This window comes from Taudactylus pleione, unplaced genomic scaffold, assembly GCF_031769625.1.
Source record: "Taudactylus pleione unplaced genomic scaffold, aTauple2 ptg000064l, whole genome shotgun sequence".
Classification (NCBI taxonomy): Eukaryota; Metazoa; Chordata; class Amphibia; order Anura; family Myobatrachidae; genus Taudactylus; species Taudactylus pleione.
Genome location: NW_028284466.1, coordinates 2,746,702 through 2,768,371, shown reverse-complemented (window position 1 = coordinate 2,768,371; position 21,670 = coordinate 2,746,702). Strand labels below are relative to the sequence as shown.

The 21,670-nt window shown below is 47.0% G+C and overlaps 1 protein-coding gene across 1 annotated transcript in view; it reads left to right on the top strand.

Moving 5' to 3' along the window:
• Positions 1-21,670, top strand: part of GPC3 (glypican 3) — a 625,714-nt gene that overhangs the window by 387,408 nt on the left and 216,636 nt on the right. The window contains exon 6 of the mRNA XM_088465838.1: positions 6,072-6,192. Coding sequence (XP_088321964.1) covers positions 6,072-6,192 — 121 coding nt within the window. The remainder of the gene's footprint in view (positions 1-6,071; positions 6,193-21,670) is intronic.

The window sequence follows — 21,670 nt, the reverse complement described above, 5'->3', positions numbered from 1 at the left end:
GTGTGGTGGTGGTTGCGATGCCTGACCTTCCCAGCACTGGACGGGAAGAGGTGGCTCTTTCCACCATTTGCACGCCCCCTGCAAGTGCTGAAAGGAGCACCCACAGTCCACTTGCTGATATGCAAATTGAAGATGTCACTGTTGAAGTACAACAGGATGAGGATACTGGTGTAGCTGGCGCTGAGGAGGAAGTTGGCGAGGAGGATTCTGATGGTGATGTGGTTTGTTTAAATCAGGCTCCGGGGGAGACAGTTGTTGTCCGTGGGATGAAAAAGCCCATCACGGTCATGCCTGGGCAGAAGACCAAACATTCCACCTCTTTGGTCTGGCAATATTTCTATCCAAATCCGGACAACAACTGTCTTGCCATATGTACCATATGTAAAGGTGAAATAAGTAGGGGTAGGGACGTCAACCACCTAGGAACATCCTCCCTTATACGGCACCTGCAGCGCGTTCATAAAAAGTTACTGTCAAGTTCAGAAACTTTGGCTAAGACCGTAAGCAGTCCAGGGACACCTAAATCCCGTTGTCCTGTTGTATCCAAACGCCTGCAAACCACACCGTCAACTCCCTCCTCGTCAATTTCCTCCTTAGTCAGGATCGGAAGTAGTCCTGCAGGCCATGTCACTGGCATGACTGACTCTCCTATCCGGGATTCCTCCGGAGGATCCTGCATTGCTACGCCTACTGCTGCCGCTGCTGCTGTTGCTGCTGCTGGGAGTCGTTCATCATCCCAGAGAGGAAGTAGGAACACCACTACTTTTACTAAACAATTGACCCTCCAACAGTCCTTAGCGAGGAGGATGAAGTACGACAGCAGTCATCCTGAAGCAAAACGTATAACTGAGGCCTTGACTGCTATGTTGGTGTTAGACGTGCGTCCGGTATCCGCCATTAGTGCAGTGGGATTTAGACAATTGATGGAGGTAGTGTGTCCCCGGTTCCAAATCCCGTCTAGATTCCACTTCACTAGGCAGGCGATTCCGAGACTGTACAGAAACGTCAGAAAAAGTGTCCTCAGTGTCCTGAAAAATGCCGTTGTACACAATGTCCACTTAACCACGGACATGTAGACAAGTGGAACAGGGCAGACTAAGGACTATATGACTGTGACAGCCCACTGGGTAGATGTATCACCTTACGCAGCAACAGCAGCAGCGTCACCAGTAGCAGCATCTCAGAAACACCAGCTCGTTACAAGGCAGGCTACGCTGTGTATCACCGGTTTCAGTAAGAGGCACACCGCCGACAACCTCTTAGAGAAACTGAGGGAAATCATCGCCCAGTGGCTTACCCCACTTAGACTCTCCTGGGGATTTGTGATATCTGACAACGCCACCAATATTGTGCGGGCATTACATCAGGGCAAATTCCAGCACGTCCCATGTTTTGCTCACACAATAAACTTGGTGGTGCAGAATTTTCTGAAAAGCGACAGGGGCGTGCAGGAGACGCTTTGTGTGGCCCGAAAAATTTCTGGCCACTTTCGCCATTCAGCGACTGCGTGCCGAAGACTGGAGCGCCAGCAAACACTCTTGAACCTGCACCGCCATCACCTGAAGCAAGAGGTTGTGACACGGTGGAACTCAACCCTCTATATGCTTCAGAGGATGGAGGAGCAGCAAAAGGCCATACAAGCCTATACATCCACCTATGACATAGGCAAAGGAGGGGGTATGCACCTGACTCAAGCGCAGTGGAGAATGATTTCCGTGTTGTGCAAGGTTCTCCAGCCCTTCGAACTTGCCACACGTGAAGTCAGTTCAGACACTGCCAGCTTGAGTCAGGTCATTCCCCTCATCAGGCTTTTGCAGAAGCTGCTGGAGAAAGTGAAGGAGGAGCTAAGACGGAGCGATTCCGCTCGGCATGTGGGACTTGTGGATGAAGCCCTTCATTCGCTTTGCCAGGATTCCAGGGTGGTCAATCTGTTGAAATCAGACCACTACATTTTGGCCACCGTGCTCGATCCTAGGTTTAAAGCCTATGTGGTGTCTCTCTTTCCGGCAGACACAAGCCTGCAGAGGTGCAAAGACCTGCTGGTGAACACACTGTCAGCTGAAGCGGAACGTGACACGTCAACGGCTCCTTCTTCATTTTCTCCCGCAACTATGGCTGCCAGGAAAAAACTTAGGTATCCTAAGCAACCCGCTGGCGGTGATGCAGGGCAGGCAGGACCAAGTTTGGACATCTGGTCCGGACTGAAGGACCTGGCAACAATTTCTGACATGTCTACTGACACTGCATATGATACTGTCACCATTGACAGAATGGTGGAGGATTACATCGGTGACAGCATCCAAGTAGGCATGTCAGACAGTCCATACCTGTACTGGCAGGAAAAAGAGGCAATTTGGAGGCCCCTGTACAAACTGGCTCTATTTTACCTGAGTTGCCCCCCCTCCAGTGTGTACTCCGAAAGAGTGTTTAGTGCAGCCGGGAACCTTGTCAGCGAAAGGCGTAGGAGGTTGCTTCCACAGAATGTGGAGAAGATGATGTTCATCAAAATGAATTATCAGCTCTTCCAGGGAGACCAGCCTCCAGAAGGTACAGAGGGACCTGTGGTGGTGGATTCAAGTGGGGACGAGTTAATACTTTGTGAGGATGAGGATGTACACACTGAAGAGGGTGAGGAATCGGTGGATGAGGAGGATGAGGATGACATCTTGCCTCCGTAGAGCCAGTTTGTGCAGGACACATTAATTGCCAGCTTGTTTTGTGGGGGCCCAAACGAACCAATCATTTCAGCCACAGTTGTGTGGCAGACCCTGGCGCTGAAATGATTGGTTTGTTAAAGTGTGCATGTCCTGTTTATACAACATAAGGGTGGGTGGGAGGACCCAAGGACAATTCCATCTTGCACCTCTTTTTTTTCTTTGCATTATGTACAGTTTGGGGCCTAGTTTTTCAAACTGCCATCCTGTCTGCCACTGCAGTTTCACGCCTAGATGGGTCACGTGTTTGTGCCGCCCACTCGTGTCGCTTAGCATAGTCATCCAGCTACCTCGGTGCAACCTTTTGGACATAAAAACACTATTGTGAGGTGTGAGGTGTTCAGAATAGACTGGAAATGAGTGGAAATTAAGGTTATTGAGGTTAATAATAGCATAGGAGCAGAAAAACCTACAAATTCTGTGATTTTAGCTGTTTTTATGCTTTTTTTTAAAAAAATACAGATCCAAAACATAAAACCCAGAACCCAAAACACGGAAGGGTGGTTTTGGCAAAACCAATCCAGATCCAAAACACGAAGAAAGATCCAGATCCAAAACCAAAACACAAAACACGAAAAGTGGCCGGTGCACACCCCTAGTTTATTAGTTTGAACTTGAGGTTGCCTTTCTGTAAGATTTTGAATTAATTGCTTCATTTTAACTAGAGATGAGTGGTTCGGTTTCTGTGGAATCCGAACCGCTCCGAACATTGGGGATCCGAGTCCACCCGAACCCTGTTCGGGTGTTCACCGCCTCACTCGGATTCCCTTTCGGGGCCGAACGGCGGCCGCCTGATGTCGGATTCTCACTAGAGAATCCGACATCAGGTCTCCTATTGTGTAGGGCAGAGCGCTGTGATAGCGCTCTGCCCTACACAGATACAAAGACACAGCCGCCAGCGGCAGCTGTGTGTTTGTTACAGCAGCCAATGAGAGTCACACAGACTCTCATTGGCTGCTGCACGGAGGGAGCCGGCTGGAGCTCACACATGAGCTCCGTCTTCCGGCTCCCTCCGCAGTGTGTGACAGGCTCAGCAGAGCGGACGGCGTGGGAGCGGGGAATCAGGAATCAGGTAAGTTGTTTTTTTTTTTATCTTGTGAAAGTTGTGCAAGGGCCGGGGGCGCTACTGGGGGGGGTCTGCTACTGGGGGGGTCTGCTACTGGGGGGGCCTGCTACTGGGGGGGCTATACTACTGGGGGGGTCTGCTACTGGGGGGGCTATACAACTGGGGGGGTCTGCTACTGGGAGTCCATACTACTGAGGGGCCTGCTAGCCTGCTACTGGGGGGGGCTATACTACTGGGGGGGGTCCGCTACTGGGGGGGCCATACTACTGAGGGGCCTGCTACTGGGGGGGCCATACTACTGTGGGAGCATACTACTGGGGGGGCTTACTACTACTGGGGGGCCATACAACAGGGGGGGCCATACTACAGGGGTCTACTACTGGGGCAGCCTACTACTGAGGGGGGCCTGCTACTGGGGCAGCCTACTACTGGGGGGCCATACTACTGGGGGGGCCATACTACTGGGGGGCTGCTAATGGGGGGCATACTACTGGGGGGGCTGCTAATGGGGGGCATACTACTGGGGGGGCCTGCTAATGGGGGGCATACTACTGGGTGGCATGCTAATGGGGGGCATACTACTGGGGGGCATACTACTGGGGGCACTGTATAGGGGACCCTACTACTAAGGGGACTGCATAGGGGGCACCACTGCTGGGGGCATTGTGTAAGGGACACCGCTACTGTGGGCATTGTGTAAAAGGGGCACTACTGTGGGCATTGTGTAAAAGGGGCACTACTGTTTGTCGTAACATAAATAAGAGACACTACTTTATGGTGTAATGTGAATCAGGCCCTATGTGCGGTGTAATGTGAATAAGATTGTGCACTGTGACTCTTTGGGCCGTAGCCCACTATGTAAACAAGTACTGTGACTCTGCTGGCCGTACCCACTGGGTGGGTGCACTACTTTTCATTTCTGCCACTGCTGTGTGGCAATGTGTCATAGATGTGCTTTATACTGTGGTGTCTGTGTCATTGTGCCGCTGTTTTGTCGCTTAGTAACCAGTCAGCTCACTGCAACCTTTGGCCAATAATGTTGAAAACAATATTATAAGCTGTGATATGGTCTAAATTGACTGGAAATTAATGTTATTGAGGTTAATAATACTCTAGGAAAAAAAAAAAGACCAATTTATGTGATTTTAGCTTTTTTTGTCAATTTTTGTAAAAAAAATCCAAATCCAAATCCAAAGCCAGTCACCGCAGTTTGGCAAATCCAAATCCAAAGCCGGACGACGAATTAGAACCAAATCCAAATCCGGCAAAAATGGTCCGGCGCACATCCCTAATTTTAACGTCTGTGTTTTTCACTCATGCACTTACATCATCAGGTGCAATTTATTTCAAATATTTTTGTTTTTATCCACATATGAATATTGGGCCTGATTCAGAGCCGGATGCAATTAGCGCTCGCTCGTTCAGAAAAAGGGGGTGGCTATTCAAATGATCCATTCGCTCTTTGCGGTCTGTTGACGCCTCCATGTCTGAACGAGCGAACAAAACTTACGGACGTATATTTGAAAAATACGCCCCCTGGTCGCTCGCATCATACGTCATGTCCGCTATTTATTAGATTAATCGAGTACATCGAACAGCGTATGAACTGCTCGCTATTCTTGTGGTTGGTTTTTCCTACCACTATATTGCGAGCAGTTTTGACTATAAAACAACCAGGTGACGTGGTCAATGACGCTGCTGTTGTAATTATGCACACCCATAAAACGCCCGTTTTGACCTTTAAGCACGCCTGCAGTCTTAATTCCACTCCCCGTTTTCAAGCACCTTCCCCTGTTACCACCCACATACGCCTCATCCTGTCACTCAAAGTAGCAGGCATTCGCTATATAGCGAACAAACGATTTTCGGCCGCACTGACTGGTTCGCGCATGCATTTTATAAACCGTACGCATGCGCAGAAGTGCGAACATCGCTCGGAACGAGCGTACTGCCGCTTACGAGCGGCTCTGAATCAGGCCCTTTGTGTGATATTCAGCGGTCACAGAACTAAACAGTAAAAGTTGCAGGAAACCATGTAAAAGACAGTAAATTATGGCCTGTGATTTAAAGATGACTGACATTCTTGAACACTTTTCCTCTTATACTCAGGCTTTGGGTAATGATGTGTTGTCTATTGATGGCTTATGGAAATTGACATAGTACTTAAGCAGAGAAGTTTATTTTCAGTGGAGTACTGCATAAGAGTGACATTGTCTATGGAGTGTTCCTGCTTGGCAGCACTAAGTAGATCAATCTTAACATCTTTGTGATTTGTCAATTCTTTACTTCAGGTTCAATCCTCACACAATGAAAAATGGCCTAAAGGTTCAAACCAGCAACCAAGAGGGGAAAAGCAGGAGTACTGAGCCTGTAATTAACCAGATTATTGATAAATTAAATCACGTCAATCAGGTAAGTGAAAGAAACGCAACTGTTTAACTGATGTATTAAACATGTGAAATTATAAATTCAAGTTCATTCATTCAGATTATTGATGGGATTGTTTAAATTACTCCCTACAAAAGAAACCTCTTCATTGCTTGTTATCCATTGTACATTTGTGTAACAGATCCACATAGACTATCTCTATCCTTTTTTAAAAAAAGTTTAACTAAGTCATCTATTGCAATTCTCAGTCGGGAGGCGACAATCCCGACCCCCACAGTGATCAGCAGCATCTCCCCTTCCAGAATTATCCCGAATGGGAACATTTTAAGGAGGACCTACTCCTCATTGCGTAAATGTATTCAACTTGTACATATACGTATAATCAATAGTATGGCCTTGGTACAGATTATTTTTCCACATAGTCCCCATACTAGTCTAAGCATTTGTTCCAACAGTACACCAAGGCATCTATCCCTGTATAGAAGAAATCGGTGTCAAGCTCCTGAAACCATGACGGCTTGCTGAACTTCGTCATCGGTTGTGCACAGTACCCACTGAGCATACTTACCGACTTTTAGGCTCCAGGAGGGGGCAGCTAGGTCGGCTCTCTCGTCACAGCAGGTGGGGGCGTGGCGGCTCAATTGCGTCATTGGGACCCTGCCCCGCTGCTGTACAAAGCCGGTAATACAGGCACTGTAAAGCGAGGGGGCGGGACAACGATGATGCGATTCAGCGCAAATCGCGTCATTCCCCCCCAACCAATCTGCCCACTTTAGCACAGCAAGTTGGCAGTCACGGAGGGGTGCGGGCCACTGGCTGATTTTCGGGAGGCTCCCGACCATTTCGGGAGAGTAGGTAAGTATGCCACTGAGATGTTCAGTTTGTCAGCCATATCACTAACTGCCGTAGAATGCATCTGTCCTCCTGAATCAGACCTTCAATGCGGCACAAATTGTCATCTGTGGTGAACGTGCTTGGCCAGCCGGATCACTGCTCAACTTGAACGTCTGTCCTGCCATTATCAAAGGCAGTGCACCAAACCCAAACCTATTTCCATGACATGACGTTGTCACCATACACCTCGACAAGTTGACAATGAATTTCAGCTGCTGATGTGCCCTTTAGATGCATAAATCTGATCCTACTACGCACCTCAATATGACCATGTTTCCACCAGCCCGGTCATCTTACATCTGATATTGGCACACTATGACTGATATGAGGTGCAGTCTAATGGCCATGAGGGGAAGCAGTGGTCTACCTGCTCTGGTCTGGCGGGAAATTAGAATGAAACAGAGAACATTACACATGTGAGAGATCTTGTTACCTTACTTATTGAACCACCCACGTAGTTTGTACAAACCACTATCAGGATTGAGGGGATGTAGTTATCAGAACGGCGGACAACACATGTCGCCGGTCTGAATCCCGACACGGGACTTAAGATAGGCGTCGAAATACCGAAGCCTATCTTAATCACGACGCCGGATTCCAGAAGGATGGCAGCCTGAACGAGGTAAGTCCAGGGCACCCTTAGCGTTAGCCACGGGGGGGGGAGGGAGGGGGGTAGTGTTAGGTTTAGGCAACGTAGCAGGGTTAGGTTTTGGGGAGGGGAGGTTAGGGTTAGGCACCCCTAGGGGGGGGGTTAGGCACTACTGGAGGGGGGTAGGGTTAGGCGCTAAGGGGGAGGGTTAAGTTTAGGCACGAAGGGGGGAGACTTAGGTTTAGGCACTAATGGGGAGTGCTAGGGTGCGGGATGGGGAGGGTTAGGCTACAAGAAGGGAGGTTTAGGTGAGAAGGGGGAAGGGGAAGTATACTCACTCGACCCCTGTCAGGATACCAACCATGGGATGCTGTTGTCGCTATTTTACAGGAGGCATCCTGACAGCCGGCATTACATACCCATTCCGGATTGAGGACATCATTCATCATATGGTTCTTCAACATTCCCCAGCAATGGCTTCCCTCTGCCTTTCTAAGTATCGCAGATCGCAGGGGTAACAAGACCTGTTTTGGTTTCATCATTTCATATTATTTGCATTTTTTCAATTAATAAAAGTTTAAAAATAATTGTATTTAATGGTCATTGTGCATGTGCAGGGCAGGTAATCACCTCAGTCATGCACAAATCTGCAGGGGGTGGCCTGGCGAAGCCACATGTTAAACCATAGCCAGTCAGCATCGATCAGCTGCCTCAGCAATATTTATTTTTAGGTACATTTTTTATCACTGCGATAAGTGGCAACAAAGAAAAAATTCAACCTTCGTTCTGGAAAAAGTGCATATTAATGCAGCTTAAAATGCATAAAAGACATGAATGTTAGTTGTTTTTGTCACCTACTGTATTTATCAGTGAATCAGGACAATTTGTGTTAATATAGAAGACACATTTATGGCACTCCAGTGTGCGACATTGATAGTTATGGACAGGGCTGCTGAGAGATTTATTAGGCCCCATAACTAGGGGACGTGGCTAAGCTTTTGGAGGCATGACCCCGTCCCATTATGAATACTGGAGCCCTCTTTACATGCTGGGCTGTTTGCTGAAGGGAACGTAGTCACAATGTCTTGGGAGCTAGGCTGCCACTCTTCAGGATCCTGGGCCAGTGTACTTTGTACCCACTCTCTCCCATATTTTGGTTCCCCTTGTTATAGGGTTCTACTACCTAAACAAATAAAGCTTCTTTTTTGCAGTTAACAGATGAACACAATCCTTTTGCTTTAAAAAGGAAACCTCATTGTGGATAGTGTTAGCACATAACTAGCATTCCCATGCAGGAGCGGAGAGGAGGAGGCCCTTGTGCAGATTACTCTGTGCGGGCAGCCTCCTCTCTGTGGTTCAGTAGACTGTGGCATTGTGTGCAGGTCTCTGGTGCCCATGTGCATGCCTCCGGTAATGTGATGCCTACGCCATTTTCCCGGAGACACCTCTACTGCACATGCGCGGAACGACCTCTGCGCCATTTTTCCATTGATTTGCGTTGCTATTGCAGCACCAACACTGGACTCCGGAGAGGTAAGCATTAATAATGGGTGCAGGGTGTGCGGTATGGACCCATTATGGATGCGCCCCCTGCACCCATTATAGATATGCCAATTGTCACATGTCTGATTGTATGATTTATCTTTATTTAATGAATGAGAGGGACGCTGCCTAGGAGTGGAAAATAGTTTACTGTCCGTCTTAATAGGGCAATTTGAAAAATCATTTTGCTGTTTGTCTGTGTCGTATTCTTGATCATTATTGTTACACAGCAATAAAAGAAGAAAGAAAACAACAAGCCAGGGAGATATGATCACTGATCAAGCTCTCACTAAGGGGAAAACAAACAGTCACCTTCTAGATATTATTTTATAGAATGTATTTGGTAAATAATAGCTAGAAGTTGGTTGGTTGCTAGGAGTAAAGCTGGATACACACTAGGCAATATATATCGGCCGTTCAATCACACTGCCGATATATCGTGAGCACGTCGGTGGGTGTGTACCCCCAATATGTCTGTGAACGACGTTGTTCACAGACATATCGTATTTGCTCTGCAGCACAGCCGATGGCCGATATATGCAGATATATCGGTGCATCTGCTGGTCACTGACAAAACTACGGGGTGGTCCTAGTGTGCACAGGACCACCCCATTAGGCAAAGGGGATAGGGCAGGCCTGTCAGTGGAAAGAGCAGCAGGAGGTAGAAGACAAGATAATCAGACTTGGAATGTACATTAAGGTTGCCAGAATCTCCTGGTGCACATTTTGTTTCTATGTACTATACAAATATATATTTTTGGATTGTTTAGTGAGGCATTGTGATAAATGGGAAAAATTATTTTCAGTGCACATCAGTCTCTATATAAGATTATTGTCGGTGGCTAATGCAGAAATTGTATGGGGTGTTTCCAATTTTTTTTAGAAATGTTAAATATACAGTATCTACAGTATATACACAGCATTGAATTTAATCAACAATGACAGCAATGTTTTCTTTCATGTTGACCCTTTCTCAATAAAATAAAACATACAGAAAAATAGACATTAAAAACTGTATTAATAACAATTTTAATGATGAAGCACAAAGGAGGACTATGTATTAATGATTGTGGAACTGTCTTGATTATTAAGGATCTGTTTCTCTGCGGGTATTTTCATTTTTAATGAAAATATCCCGGCTATGTACTGTGGGAAACTTGCAGGGACAACGGTTGTGATAATCGCTGTTCCTGTTAGTTATATCCGAGGCCCGGCGACACAGGGGGTTCAGGGGTACAATTTTACCGAGCCCCGAGGTCCTAGGGGGTCCCGGAGTGTAATTGCTTCCTGCACTGCTGTTGCAGTGATTAGCAGGGTGCAGGCATGTACAGAGCCCCTACTGATCACTGCAGCAGCAACGCAGATAACGGTCCGGGGTTCGTCCAACTGGGAGAAGCAGTATTGCTCACTGAATATACTGCCCGGCTACAAACAGATCAGGGCAGCCGCAGCGCAGCGGGCGTCAGTCACGTGACGCCCCTCCATGCCGAACTACTGTCACAGTCTTTGTACAGTACACTGTTTGGGATGTTAGATTACTGATTGGTGGATAACGCTGGCCATCCACCTATCACTGCTGTGGGAGTATCTAAGCCCTGATTGGTGAATGGCTGGAGCTATCCAACAATCAGAGGAAACTTGAGATGTCCCCATAGATTTGTGGTCTGAATTTAAATGGATCCTTATGCAGGGCTGAAGGGAGGGGGAGAGGTATGGGACATCGTGGTCATAGTTGTATGAGGAGGGGGCGCAATTATGGGACAATTGTATAATTGATGGAGGAGGAGGGCAGATATGAGACATAATTAGAATTGTGGGGGGGACAGATATGAGACATAATTGCATTAGGAGGGGGGCAGTTACGGGCCATTATTATTGTGTGAAAGCTGTACCTGCCGGAGACCTGGGGATGGGGGACCCTAAAAAAATGGGTGTACCAAGACCCATGATTTCTGTTGCCGGCCCTGGTTATATCCCCGGCATTATGTAGAAGTCTTTCACATTCGTGAAAGATTCATTCGGGGGAAGCTGACACTATGCATGCGCACAGTGTCGGCTTCCGCCGTCGGCCAGAGGCTGCAGTAGTAGTTTACACCACCACCTATCGGGCCAAACTCCGAAAAGCTTTACTTTTTGGAGTTTAGTACATAGGGGTCAGAATGTAGTCTCCATTGATGATAATGGAGACTGCGATCTGCAGTGCTAATTAGCACACTGCCGGAGATTTATTTTAAAATCTCCTGCATTGTGCTATTAGTACATAACAATAATTCATAAAATTATGTAGAAACTGCAGCTTCTACATAATTTTATGAAAAATAGCTTTATAAATAGGCCCCAAGTCTCAAACAAGAACAAAGGAGCATCTGAGGACAACATGTACTTAAAGAGCCATTAGGGCTCAGCTTACCAAACAAGCTGACCTACGGCAGGGGAGAAGGTGTACTGAGATGTATGGGTGGTGTATTCCATTTTAAAGTCCCTGCAGAAACATCAAGGGCACCGATGCTGAGGATGGAGTCAGCCCCACACCGTGGATCAGTCTATCTGCAGCAAATTCCCACTCACAGGGTTACAGCACCTAGAGCACACCAGATGTAGCTCCCAGAAGGCACGTCAATTAAAGTGTGGGAGACAGAACCTGCCGAGTCACGTCAGTTGCTAGCAGATGGTCCAGACAGACAAGAGAGCTGAGGCGCTGGCACAACTATTGGGTTTATGGGTTTCAGGAGGTGGTAGCCTGCAAGTATATATATGGTTTATCAGGGAAAGGGGAATTCCGGATACTTAGCAACTCCTCCTAAGTGTGCCACTGATAGTCTTAAGTGACAATACGATCTTCACTTAAAACAACATGCTGTTAGTGACATGCAACTTTGTCTTCTGTCCTGTTTCTCTGGCGCTTTATTATGCAGATCAGACTGCATAATAATAAATTAGTTTTGACCTGTGTACCAGTGGCTCACTTGGCATGGGACCGCTAATAAGGCTTATTCCTACAGCAGGATATTCTATAGCGCCACACTGTCTGCGCAGTGTGGTCATAGTTGTATGAGGAGGGGGCGCAATTATGGGACAATTGTATAATTGATGGAGGAGGAGGGCAGATATGAGACATAATTAGAATTGTGGGGGGGACAGATATGAGACATAATTGTATTAGGAGGGGGGCAGTTACGGGCCATTATTATTGTGTGAAAGCTGTACCTGCCGGAGACCTGGGGATGGGGGACCCTAAAAAAATGGGTGTACCAAGACCCATGATTTCTGTTGCCGGCCCTGGTTATATCCCCGGCATTATGTAGAAGTCTTTCACATTCGTGAAAGATTCATTCGGGGGGAGCTGACACTATGCATGCGCACAGTGTCGGCTTCCGCCGTCGGCCAGAGGCTGCAGTAGTAGTTTACACCACCACCTATCGGGCCAAACTCCGAAAAGCTTTACTTTTTGGAGTTTAGTACATAGGGGTCAGAATGTAGTCTCCATTGATGATAATGGAGACTGCGATCTGCAGTGCTAATTAACACACTGCCGGAGATTTATTTTAAAATCTCCTGCATTGTGCTATTAGTACATAACAATAATTCATAAAATTATGTAGAAACTGCAGCTTCTACATAATTTTATGAAAAATAGCTTTATAAATAGGCCCCAAGTCTCAAACAAGAACAAAGGAGCATCTGAGGACAACATGTACTTAAAGAGCCATTAGGGCTCAGCTTACCAAACAAGCTGACCTACGGCAGGGGAGAAGGTGTACTGAGATGTATGGGTGGTGTATTCCATTTTAAAGTCCCTGCAGAAACATCAAGGGCACCGATGCTGAGGATGGAGTCAGCCCCACACCGTGGATCAGTCTATCTGCAGCAAATTCCCACTCACAGGGTTACAGCACCTAGAGCACACCAGATGTAGCTCCCAGAAGGCACGTCAATTAAAGTGTGGGAGACAGAACCTGCCGAGTCACGTCAGTTGCTAGCAGATGGTCCAGACAGACAAGAGAGCTGAGGCGCTGGCACAACTATTGGGTTTATGGGTTTCAGGAGGTGGTAGCCTGCAAGTATATATATGGTTTATCAGGGAAAGGGGAATTCCGGATACTTAGCAACTCCTCCTAAGTGTGCCACTGATAGTCTTAAGTGACAATACGATCTTCACTTAAAACAACATGCTGTTGGTGACATGCAACTTTGTCTTCTGTCCTGTTTCTCTGGCGCTTTATTATGCAGATCAGACTGCATAATAATAAATTAGTTTTGACCTGTGTACCAGTGGCTCACTTGGCATCGGACCGCTAATAAGGCTTATTCCTACAGCAGGATATTCTATAGCGCCACACTGTCTGGAATGCCATGTCTAAAAACAATGTGGAATGTAGATGGTGGTCTTACATGTTTCTACAGCTTTCTTGGTCAGTAGACTAGTCTCTTTTAAATGATCATTTCTCACTTTTTTTTTGTTTCTGTTTTTAAACAGAAGTGTAGACTTGTAATGCACTGTTTTACCCTGAGGGTGCAGAAAGCATTTCTTTCTGTGTAGCTGGCATAATATGGCAATTGGTGTGGCATAAAATGAATTGTCGGCACCCCTATTTGGCATAATATGAATGGAGTTCAGTAGTTTTTGGCATAATAGAGATTGAGGGCACTTCTTTTTAGCATAATATGAACTATGGGCTCTACATTTGGCACAAAATGAATTGTGGGCATTATTGTGCAGCATAAAATGAATGGTGGGAACTACTGGTTGTCATAATATGAACTGTGGGCACTACTATTTGGCAAAATATGAATTGTGGGGACTCTTCTTTGGAATAATGTGAATTTGATATCATGCAAATTGTGAGGACTACTGTTTGGCATAATGTGAGTTGTGGGGACTACTGTTTGGCGTAATGTGAGTTGTGGGGACTACTGTTTGGCATAATGTGAATTGTGGGGACTACTGTTTGGCATAATGTGAATTGTGGGGACTACTGTTTGGCATGGGATCGGTAGGAAATACCGCCCGCCCTCTGGCTGGCAGTTCAAATCCCATGTTTGGCATAATGTGAGTTGTGGGGACTACTGTTTGGCATAATCTGAATTGTGGGGACTACTGTTTGGCATAATCTGAGTTTTTGGGGACTACTGTTTGGCATAATGTGAGTTGTGGGGACTACATTTTGGCATAATGTGAGTTGTGGGGACTACTGTTTGGCATAATGTGAATTGTGGGGACTACTGTTTGGCATAATCTGAATTGTGGGGACTACTGTTTGGCATAATCTGAGTTTTTGGGGACTACTGTTTGGCATAATGTGAGTTGTGGGGACTACATTTTGGCATAATGTGAGTTGTGGGGACTACTGTTTGGTATAATGTGAATTGTGGGGACTACTGTTTTATCATAATGTGAGTTGTGGGGATTACTATTTGGCATAATGTGAGTTGTGGGGACTACTGTTTGGCATAATGTGAATTGTGGGGACTACTGTTTGGCATAATGTGAGTTGTGGGGATTACTATTTGGCATAATGTGAATTGTGACGGCTACTGTTCGGCAAAATATACCATAAATGGGGGCAGTACTTGTTGACAAAATGTGAATTGTGAGGACTACAGTTTGGAGGGGCCGGGGTTAAACATTGAGGTAGTGTAACGCTCCTCCCCGTCAACCTCGTTTTACATGACCGCTTCGCAGCCACGCTCCAGATTTTTGTATTACATTTTTTTTTTTTTTAAGCAGGAGTGGCCACACTACTGTGCTTGGCCATGCCCGTAAACCACGGGACTCACAAGATATGTAAGTGGCCCTAAGGGTTGGAACTGGTACCACCCATTACCAAATGTCTAGTTTTGCCTATGCTGCTGGTATGTACGCGCAGCATGCCAATTGCATACCCTCCAACATTTCTCATACAGAATCCGGTACAGGGGCGTGACAAAGGATAAAGGGGGCGTGACAAAGGATAAAGGGGGCGTGGCAAAGGATAAAGGGGGCATGTCCACGGGTAGTGTACCTGGGGTCCGGAGGTACAGCGGCGCTGGAGTGATTATGGCAGCATCGGTACAGACTGCAATTGCATTGCAGAGAGCCATGGGGGGAGATGCAGAACCGCCTATCACTCAGCAGCGCTGCGGGAGTCCTGTGTCCCAGCAGCGCTGCTAAAAGAATCAGGAACTCGGTACAAACGGTACAGCCCCTGTTTGCCGGTACAGACCATTAAGTAACGGTACTGTACCGGCTAAAACGGTAGAGTTGGAGGGTATGCAATTGCCTGTACACAAGGTGCAGGGAGGCGACGGTTAGTGACAGCTCAACTGGGTGGGCAAATTTAAATGCTCGCCCAGTTGTGACATCAGGCCCAACACATCGGGCGAACGTGTTTATGCACTTACCAGTCATCAGATAGTTTGGCAAGCAGGCCAAACGGACGACCCATTTACCTAGTCTGTACCCCAGCATAACTTCTCCACTTGTCGTCTTTGAAAGGTTTGATACACCTCCCCATAAGATCCTGCAAGTATCAAAACTGAAATCACTGACTGATCAGATATAAAGATCCTTTCCCAAACTATACAGTTAAAAAAGTGCTATTGTTATCTTTGTGTTGGGCAAGGACATTTGGCCCCTAGGGTGTTGCTCCTGTACCTGCCCTCTATCTGCAAACAGATTGTGAAACACAAATTAATTAATTGGAAACAGGAGCCATTTGTGAATGATTCCTATCTATCACAAAACTCTGGTTTTCCATTTCCCTTTCGCTGAAATAGTAATCAGTAAAATAAGTTTTTGTCCTGTTACAAGAGGTCCATTTGTGTTATGCAGATTTTCAGACAGTATCTATATGCTGCTGACCAGATACTCTACAGACTGTGATAATACTAGCAACCAATGCAGTTTCTGATCTCCGGGCTTTAACGTTGGCCTGTCACCCAGAGACGTGGCAGCATGTTCCCAGGGCACAGATGCATTAAGTTAATTACAGAACAAAAAAATAATAATTACAGTATAAGTCTATATAAAAAGTTCTGCCTATTTATTAAAGGTAACTTGCAGGGAATCATCAGATATCAGCTTTTTTTTCTGAGTATGCATTTTATTAAGTGTCACCTAAATATATTAATAGGGTATTTCAGATATATTCTACGGTACCTCTAGTTTTGGTCGCCAGGGCAGACCCCATAGGTTCTTATAAAGATTGTGATCTTGTGTGGCCCCAAAAACTAATGGCATCTTTAGATGCTGTTAGCCATTGTAGCCTATAGGATGTGACCTAACATGCGCAAATAGAATGCCAGGTCTGAACCCGGAACTAAAGAGTTTGCATAATGCTGTCGCTGCATGTGTTATTCAATACATTCCTTTGATAATTTTTGATTGCCATGGTATGCAGCAATAAGATATTGTAATTATTGGGGCCAAAATCTGAATTAAGATAAATATGCCCCAAAACCTAAAAAATAAAGATGTACCGCCTCTGGATAAAAGTGAAAGTAAAACATACTCGACTACTGTCCTTGAATGTCCGGGACACCCCAGAATTTTGGTGACTTTACCAGACTCCTGGAAGAGCCAGTACTCCTAGCCATTTCTGAAACCTGGATTTCACCCTCTGACACCACTTCTCCTGCTGTTCTTCCCTCTGGGGGCCCCAACTTCTCTCACACCCCTCGGTTCGGGATTGCCATGGAGGTGGTGGTGGGTTCCTTCTATCCCCCAGTTATTCCCACCAGCTAGTAATAACCTCTGAACCATCCCTTACATCCTCCACATTGAAGGTTCATGCTATACGCCTCTTCCAACCAGTACACCTTTGAGTAGCTGTCATTTACCATCCCCCTGGCCCTCCCTCCAAATTCCTTGACAACACCGCTTCCTGGCTCCCTCACTTTCTGTCCTCAGATCTTCCCTCCATTATCTTAGGTGACTTTAATTTTCCAATTGATAATTGATATCGGTAGATGATCTTCCAGAAAGAAAGGGAAAATTGAAGGGAGAACACCTGATTTTATTTCTAACAGCGCTTGTGGACCATTCCATTTATGTGATATATAGGTTGTATGTTTTATATAATGGTGTTTTCCATTTGACTCCCCTCAGGGATACAATATCACCAATATGCATGTGAAACTATACTTGTAGTGAAAAAACAGTATGCTCTTATGTCTGCATAAGCATATGACCATGAGTATTTTATAAATAATATGTCTGCAACAATCAATGATCATAGGTTCAAATACACATAGGGTATAGATATCACTGCAATAAACATCCCATACCAAGAGACTGAAAAAGATAGGACCAAAAATCAATTGTAAATATTCAAATCAATATAACACACTTAGAAATGAAATAATTGACACTGGTCTATACTGCCAAAATGAAACAGAGGAAAGAAAATTTAACACAATTATTCCTCACAGTAAATAACAAATGTCAGTAAAATGTGGCATACGTCCAGTAGTGTGTATGATAGACATAGAGAAATGCTGTCAGGGTTAGTGGCCGTCTGCCCTGATGCACTAGGCAGTGCAGGGGTTATACGCCACTTACCTGATCAGCGTGTGGTCCGGAGAATCAGTCTGCAGTGATGTCTATTAGGCTAGTACATGCCGCTGAGTGAGGTCAGAAAGCCGGTGTCACGTGTGTGCACCACGTGACCCGGAAGTATCTGACGCGCGTTTCGCCTTAGAGAAGCTTGTTCACAGTCCCAACCCTGTAATCGTTAACAATAGTGCTTCATCTTTATCCCTATCACTAGCCAATCGCGCGATATTACAGTAGATTGACAGGCAGGATGACTACATGGGATCATGTGATCCAATCAGATTAGTCCATTCTATGATTGGCATCCAGGCTAGCCTATCAGGAGGCTGAAAAAAACGGCAAGGAGAAAAGAGATGAGTTATCTCATTTAAACTTAATGAGATAGCCGTTTTATATTTTATGATGGATAGCCTATCAGGAGGCTGAAAAAACGGCAAGGAGAAAAGAGATGAGTTATCTCATTTATATACACACAATCACATGTGGCTATAACGAGCAGAGAGTTTTTTCAGTGTGGCTCCTTTTTCCTTTTCTTTGTACTCGGACAACGTTCTCAGGCCCTGATTCAGACACGGACGCTCTGACAGAGCGCTCGCTCTGAATCAGGGCCGTCCCTCCTCCTTTTTGGAGCTGCCTCCTGGCTGCTCGCATAGCTGTGGATGACCACCCACAGCTATAGCGAGCGGCCAAAATGATGGTCACGATGGTCTTGACCATCGCGACCATCGGGCTTGCGACGAGACCCTTGCGGTAGGGTCTCGCTGTCGCAAGCCCTGGAGTGCTTTTGGCTCTATCACTAGTGATGTCAGTGGGGCCGGCCCCAGACGGTAGGCGTTCCCATGGGAACGCCTCTGTCTGGGCAGCCACGCCCCCGACACGCCCACCAAAGGGGGCGTGCTGTCAATCACCATCAACAGCACGCCCCCTTTGGTGCGAGACCCATAACGACGGCTTGGCCGTCGTTAACCGGGTCTCGCGCATGCGCATGATGGAGCCGCCTCTGTCGTGCGCATGCGCACTTGGGCAACATCGTCCCGCTTGCGAGCGCTCAGCGCTCGCGAGCGGGTCTGAATTAGGCCCTCAGTGCACACACTGTAGAACACACTAGGAACACGTCACTAGAGAGAACGGAGCTTGGAACCTGGAATGCTGCAACAGCAAGCTTACACTGCAAGTAACGATGTTGTACAGGCAACTTCCTGTTGTCCAGAGCCCGGTTATATACCCTAAGGTAGCAGTCCATTGGAAGACACTGTCAGCTGACAGCAACCAATGCTGCCATTGGGTAAAGGGTTAGTCAGGTGAATAAAGACTGTCATGGCTACATCCATGATGGCAACCACAGAAACCACATCACGGAGCGAGCACATGGACGTCCTAGCAGACCCTAGGTATAATCCTCAGCATGTCACTCGCCGCCACACCTGGCGTCTGAATGCTCTAGAGATCAGGGGAAGCCAGCGCTGAGGTGAGTAATGGCCGATCCTAGGTCGTATCCTCGACACTCACCTTTGCAGATCCATACCTCAAACCTGGCATTCCAAATGCACCAGATAACTCCAAAAGTGTTCACGAATCGCCGAGCGACAGTGGAGGAAATCACATTCTAAGGCAGACTTCCTCCATTTCAAATTCATGCCACTACTCTCTGCTCATTCTTCTTGACCTCTCTGCTGCTTTTTGACACTGTGGACCACCCTTTCCTCCTGCAAATCCTTCACTCCCTTGGTCTACGTGACACTGCCCTTTCCTGGCTGTTCTCCTACCTATCTGACCTTTTCCTTCTCTGTCTCCTGTCATGGTTCCTCTCCCCCCCACTTCCACTAACAGAAGGCGTTCCCCAAGGTTCTGTTCTTGGACCTCGCCTACTCTCCCTATATACATCCTCTTTAAGTGAACTCATCAACTCTTTTGAACTCCAATATCATCTCTATGCTGATGATACTCAGATCTACCTTGCCTCCCCTGACCTTTCCCCTTTGCTCCTCACCTGCATCTCCAACTGTCTCTCTGCTATCTCTTCCTGGATGTCCCAGTGCTTAAACTTAACATGTCTAAGACTGAGCTGATCACCTTCCCACCCTCCTGCATAACCTCACTTCCCCCAATTTAATTATCAATTGATGGCACAACTATCTCCTTTAGCCCCAAAGTGCGCTGTCTTGGAGTTATCCTGGACTCCTCCCTCTATTTCAAACCGCACATTCAGCACCTCTCGCAGTTCTGCCATTTCCATCTCAAAGATACTTCTAGGATTAGACCCTTTCTCACCTTGGATGCTACTAAAACCCTCATCCACTCGCTGGTCATCTACAGATTGGACTACTGTAACCTCCTCCTATCTGGCCTCCCAGACTCCCTCCTCTCTCCACTCAAATTTGTCCTCAATGATGCTGCTCGTCTCATCTTCCTTTCCAAATGTTCTACATCTGCCTCCCCTCTCTTTAAAGCCCTACACTGGCTCCCCTTCCCCTCCAGAACCCAATTAAAGGTTCTTACACACGCCTACAAAGCCCTCACCTAATCTTCTCCCATTTACATCTCTGACCTCATCATCCTTCACAATCATGCTCATCCACTTTGCTCAACAAATGCATGCTGTCTCTCCTGCCAACTGATTACATCCTCCCACTCCCGCCTCCAAGATTTTCCCCTACCTTTGGAACTCTCTCCCTCTCCCCATCAGATTCTCCATATCTCTACAAATCTTCAAACGGGCTCTCAAGAACCTCTACTTCATCAAGGCCTATCAGCTCTCATCCTAACCCACTACTTATGCTCTTTCTTCCCTGTCTACCCTATCTGTGTCACGCCTGTTTTTGAGGCACATATGAGGAAACGGCTGAGGCACAGATGGTAATGAGGAGGAGGCATGGCAGAGGCACATATGAGGAAAGGACTGAGGCACAGATGGTAATAAGCAGGAGGCAGAGGCAAATATGGGAAGGGGGCAAAGGCACATATGAGGAAAGGGCTGAGGCACAGATGGTAATGAGGAGGAGGCATGGCAGAGGCACATATGAGGAAAGGGCTGAGGCACAGATGGTAATGAGGAGGAGGCATGGCAGAGGCTCATATGAGGAAAGGGCTGAGGTACAGATGGTAATGAGGAGGAGGCAAAGGCTCATATGAGGAAAGGGCTGAGGTACAGATGGTAATGAGGAGGAGGCAGAGGCACATATGAGGAAATGGCTGAGGCACAGATGGTAATGAGGAGGAGGCATGGCAGAGGCACATATGAGGAAAGGGCTGAGGCACAGGTGGTAATGAGGAGGAGGCATGGCAGAGGCGCATGAGGAAAGGGCTAAGGCACAGATGGTAATGAGGAAGCATGGCAGAGGCACCTATGAGGAAAGGGCTGAGACACAGATGGTAATGAGGAGGAGGCATGGCAGAGGCAAATATGAGGAAAGGGCTGAGGCACACATGGTAATGAGGAGGAGGCATTGCAGAGGCACACATGAGGAAATGGCTCAGGCACAGGTGGTAATGAGGAGACAGAGGCAGATATGGGAAGTGGGCAAAGGCACATATGAGGAAAGGGCTGAGGCACAGAGGGTAATGAGGAGGAGGCATGGCAGAGGCACATATGAGGAAAGGGCTGAGGCACAGGTGGTAATGAGGGGGAGGCAGATATGGGAAGGGGGCAAAGGCACATATGAGGAAAGGGCTGAGGCACAGATGGTAATGAGGAGGTGGCATGGCAGAGGCACATATGAGGAAAGGGCTGAGGCACAGATGGTAATGAGGAGGTGGCATGGCAGAGGCACATATGAGGAAAGGGCTGAGGCACAGATGGTAATGAGGAGGAGGCATGGCAGAGGCACATATGAGGAAAGGGCTGAGGCACAGATGGTAATGAGGAGGAGGCATGGCAGAGGCACATATGAGGAAAGGGCTGAGGCACAGATGGTAAAGGTCAGGGGCACAGATTATAAAGAGCG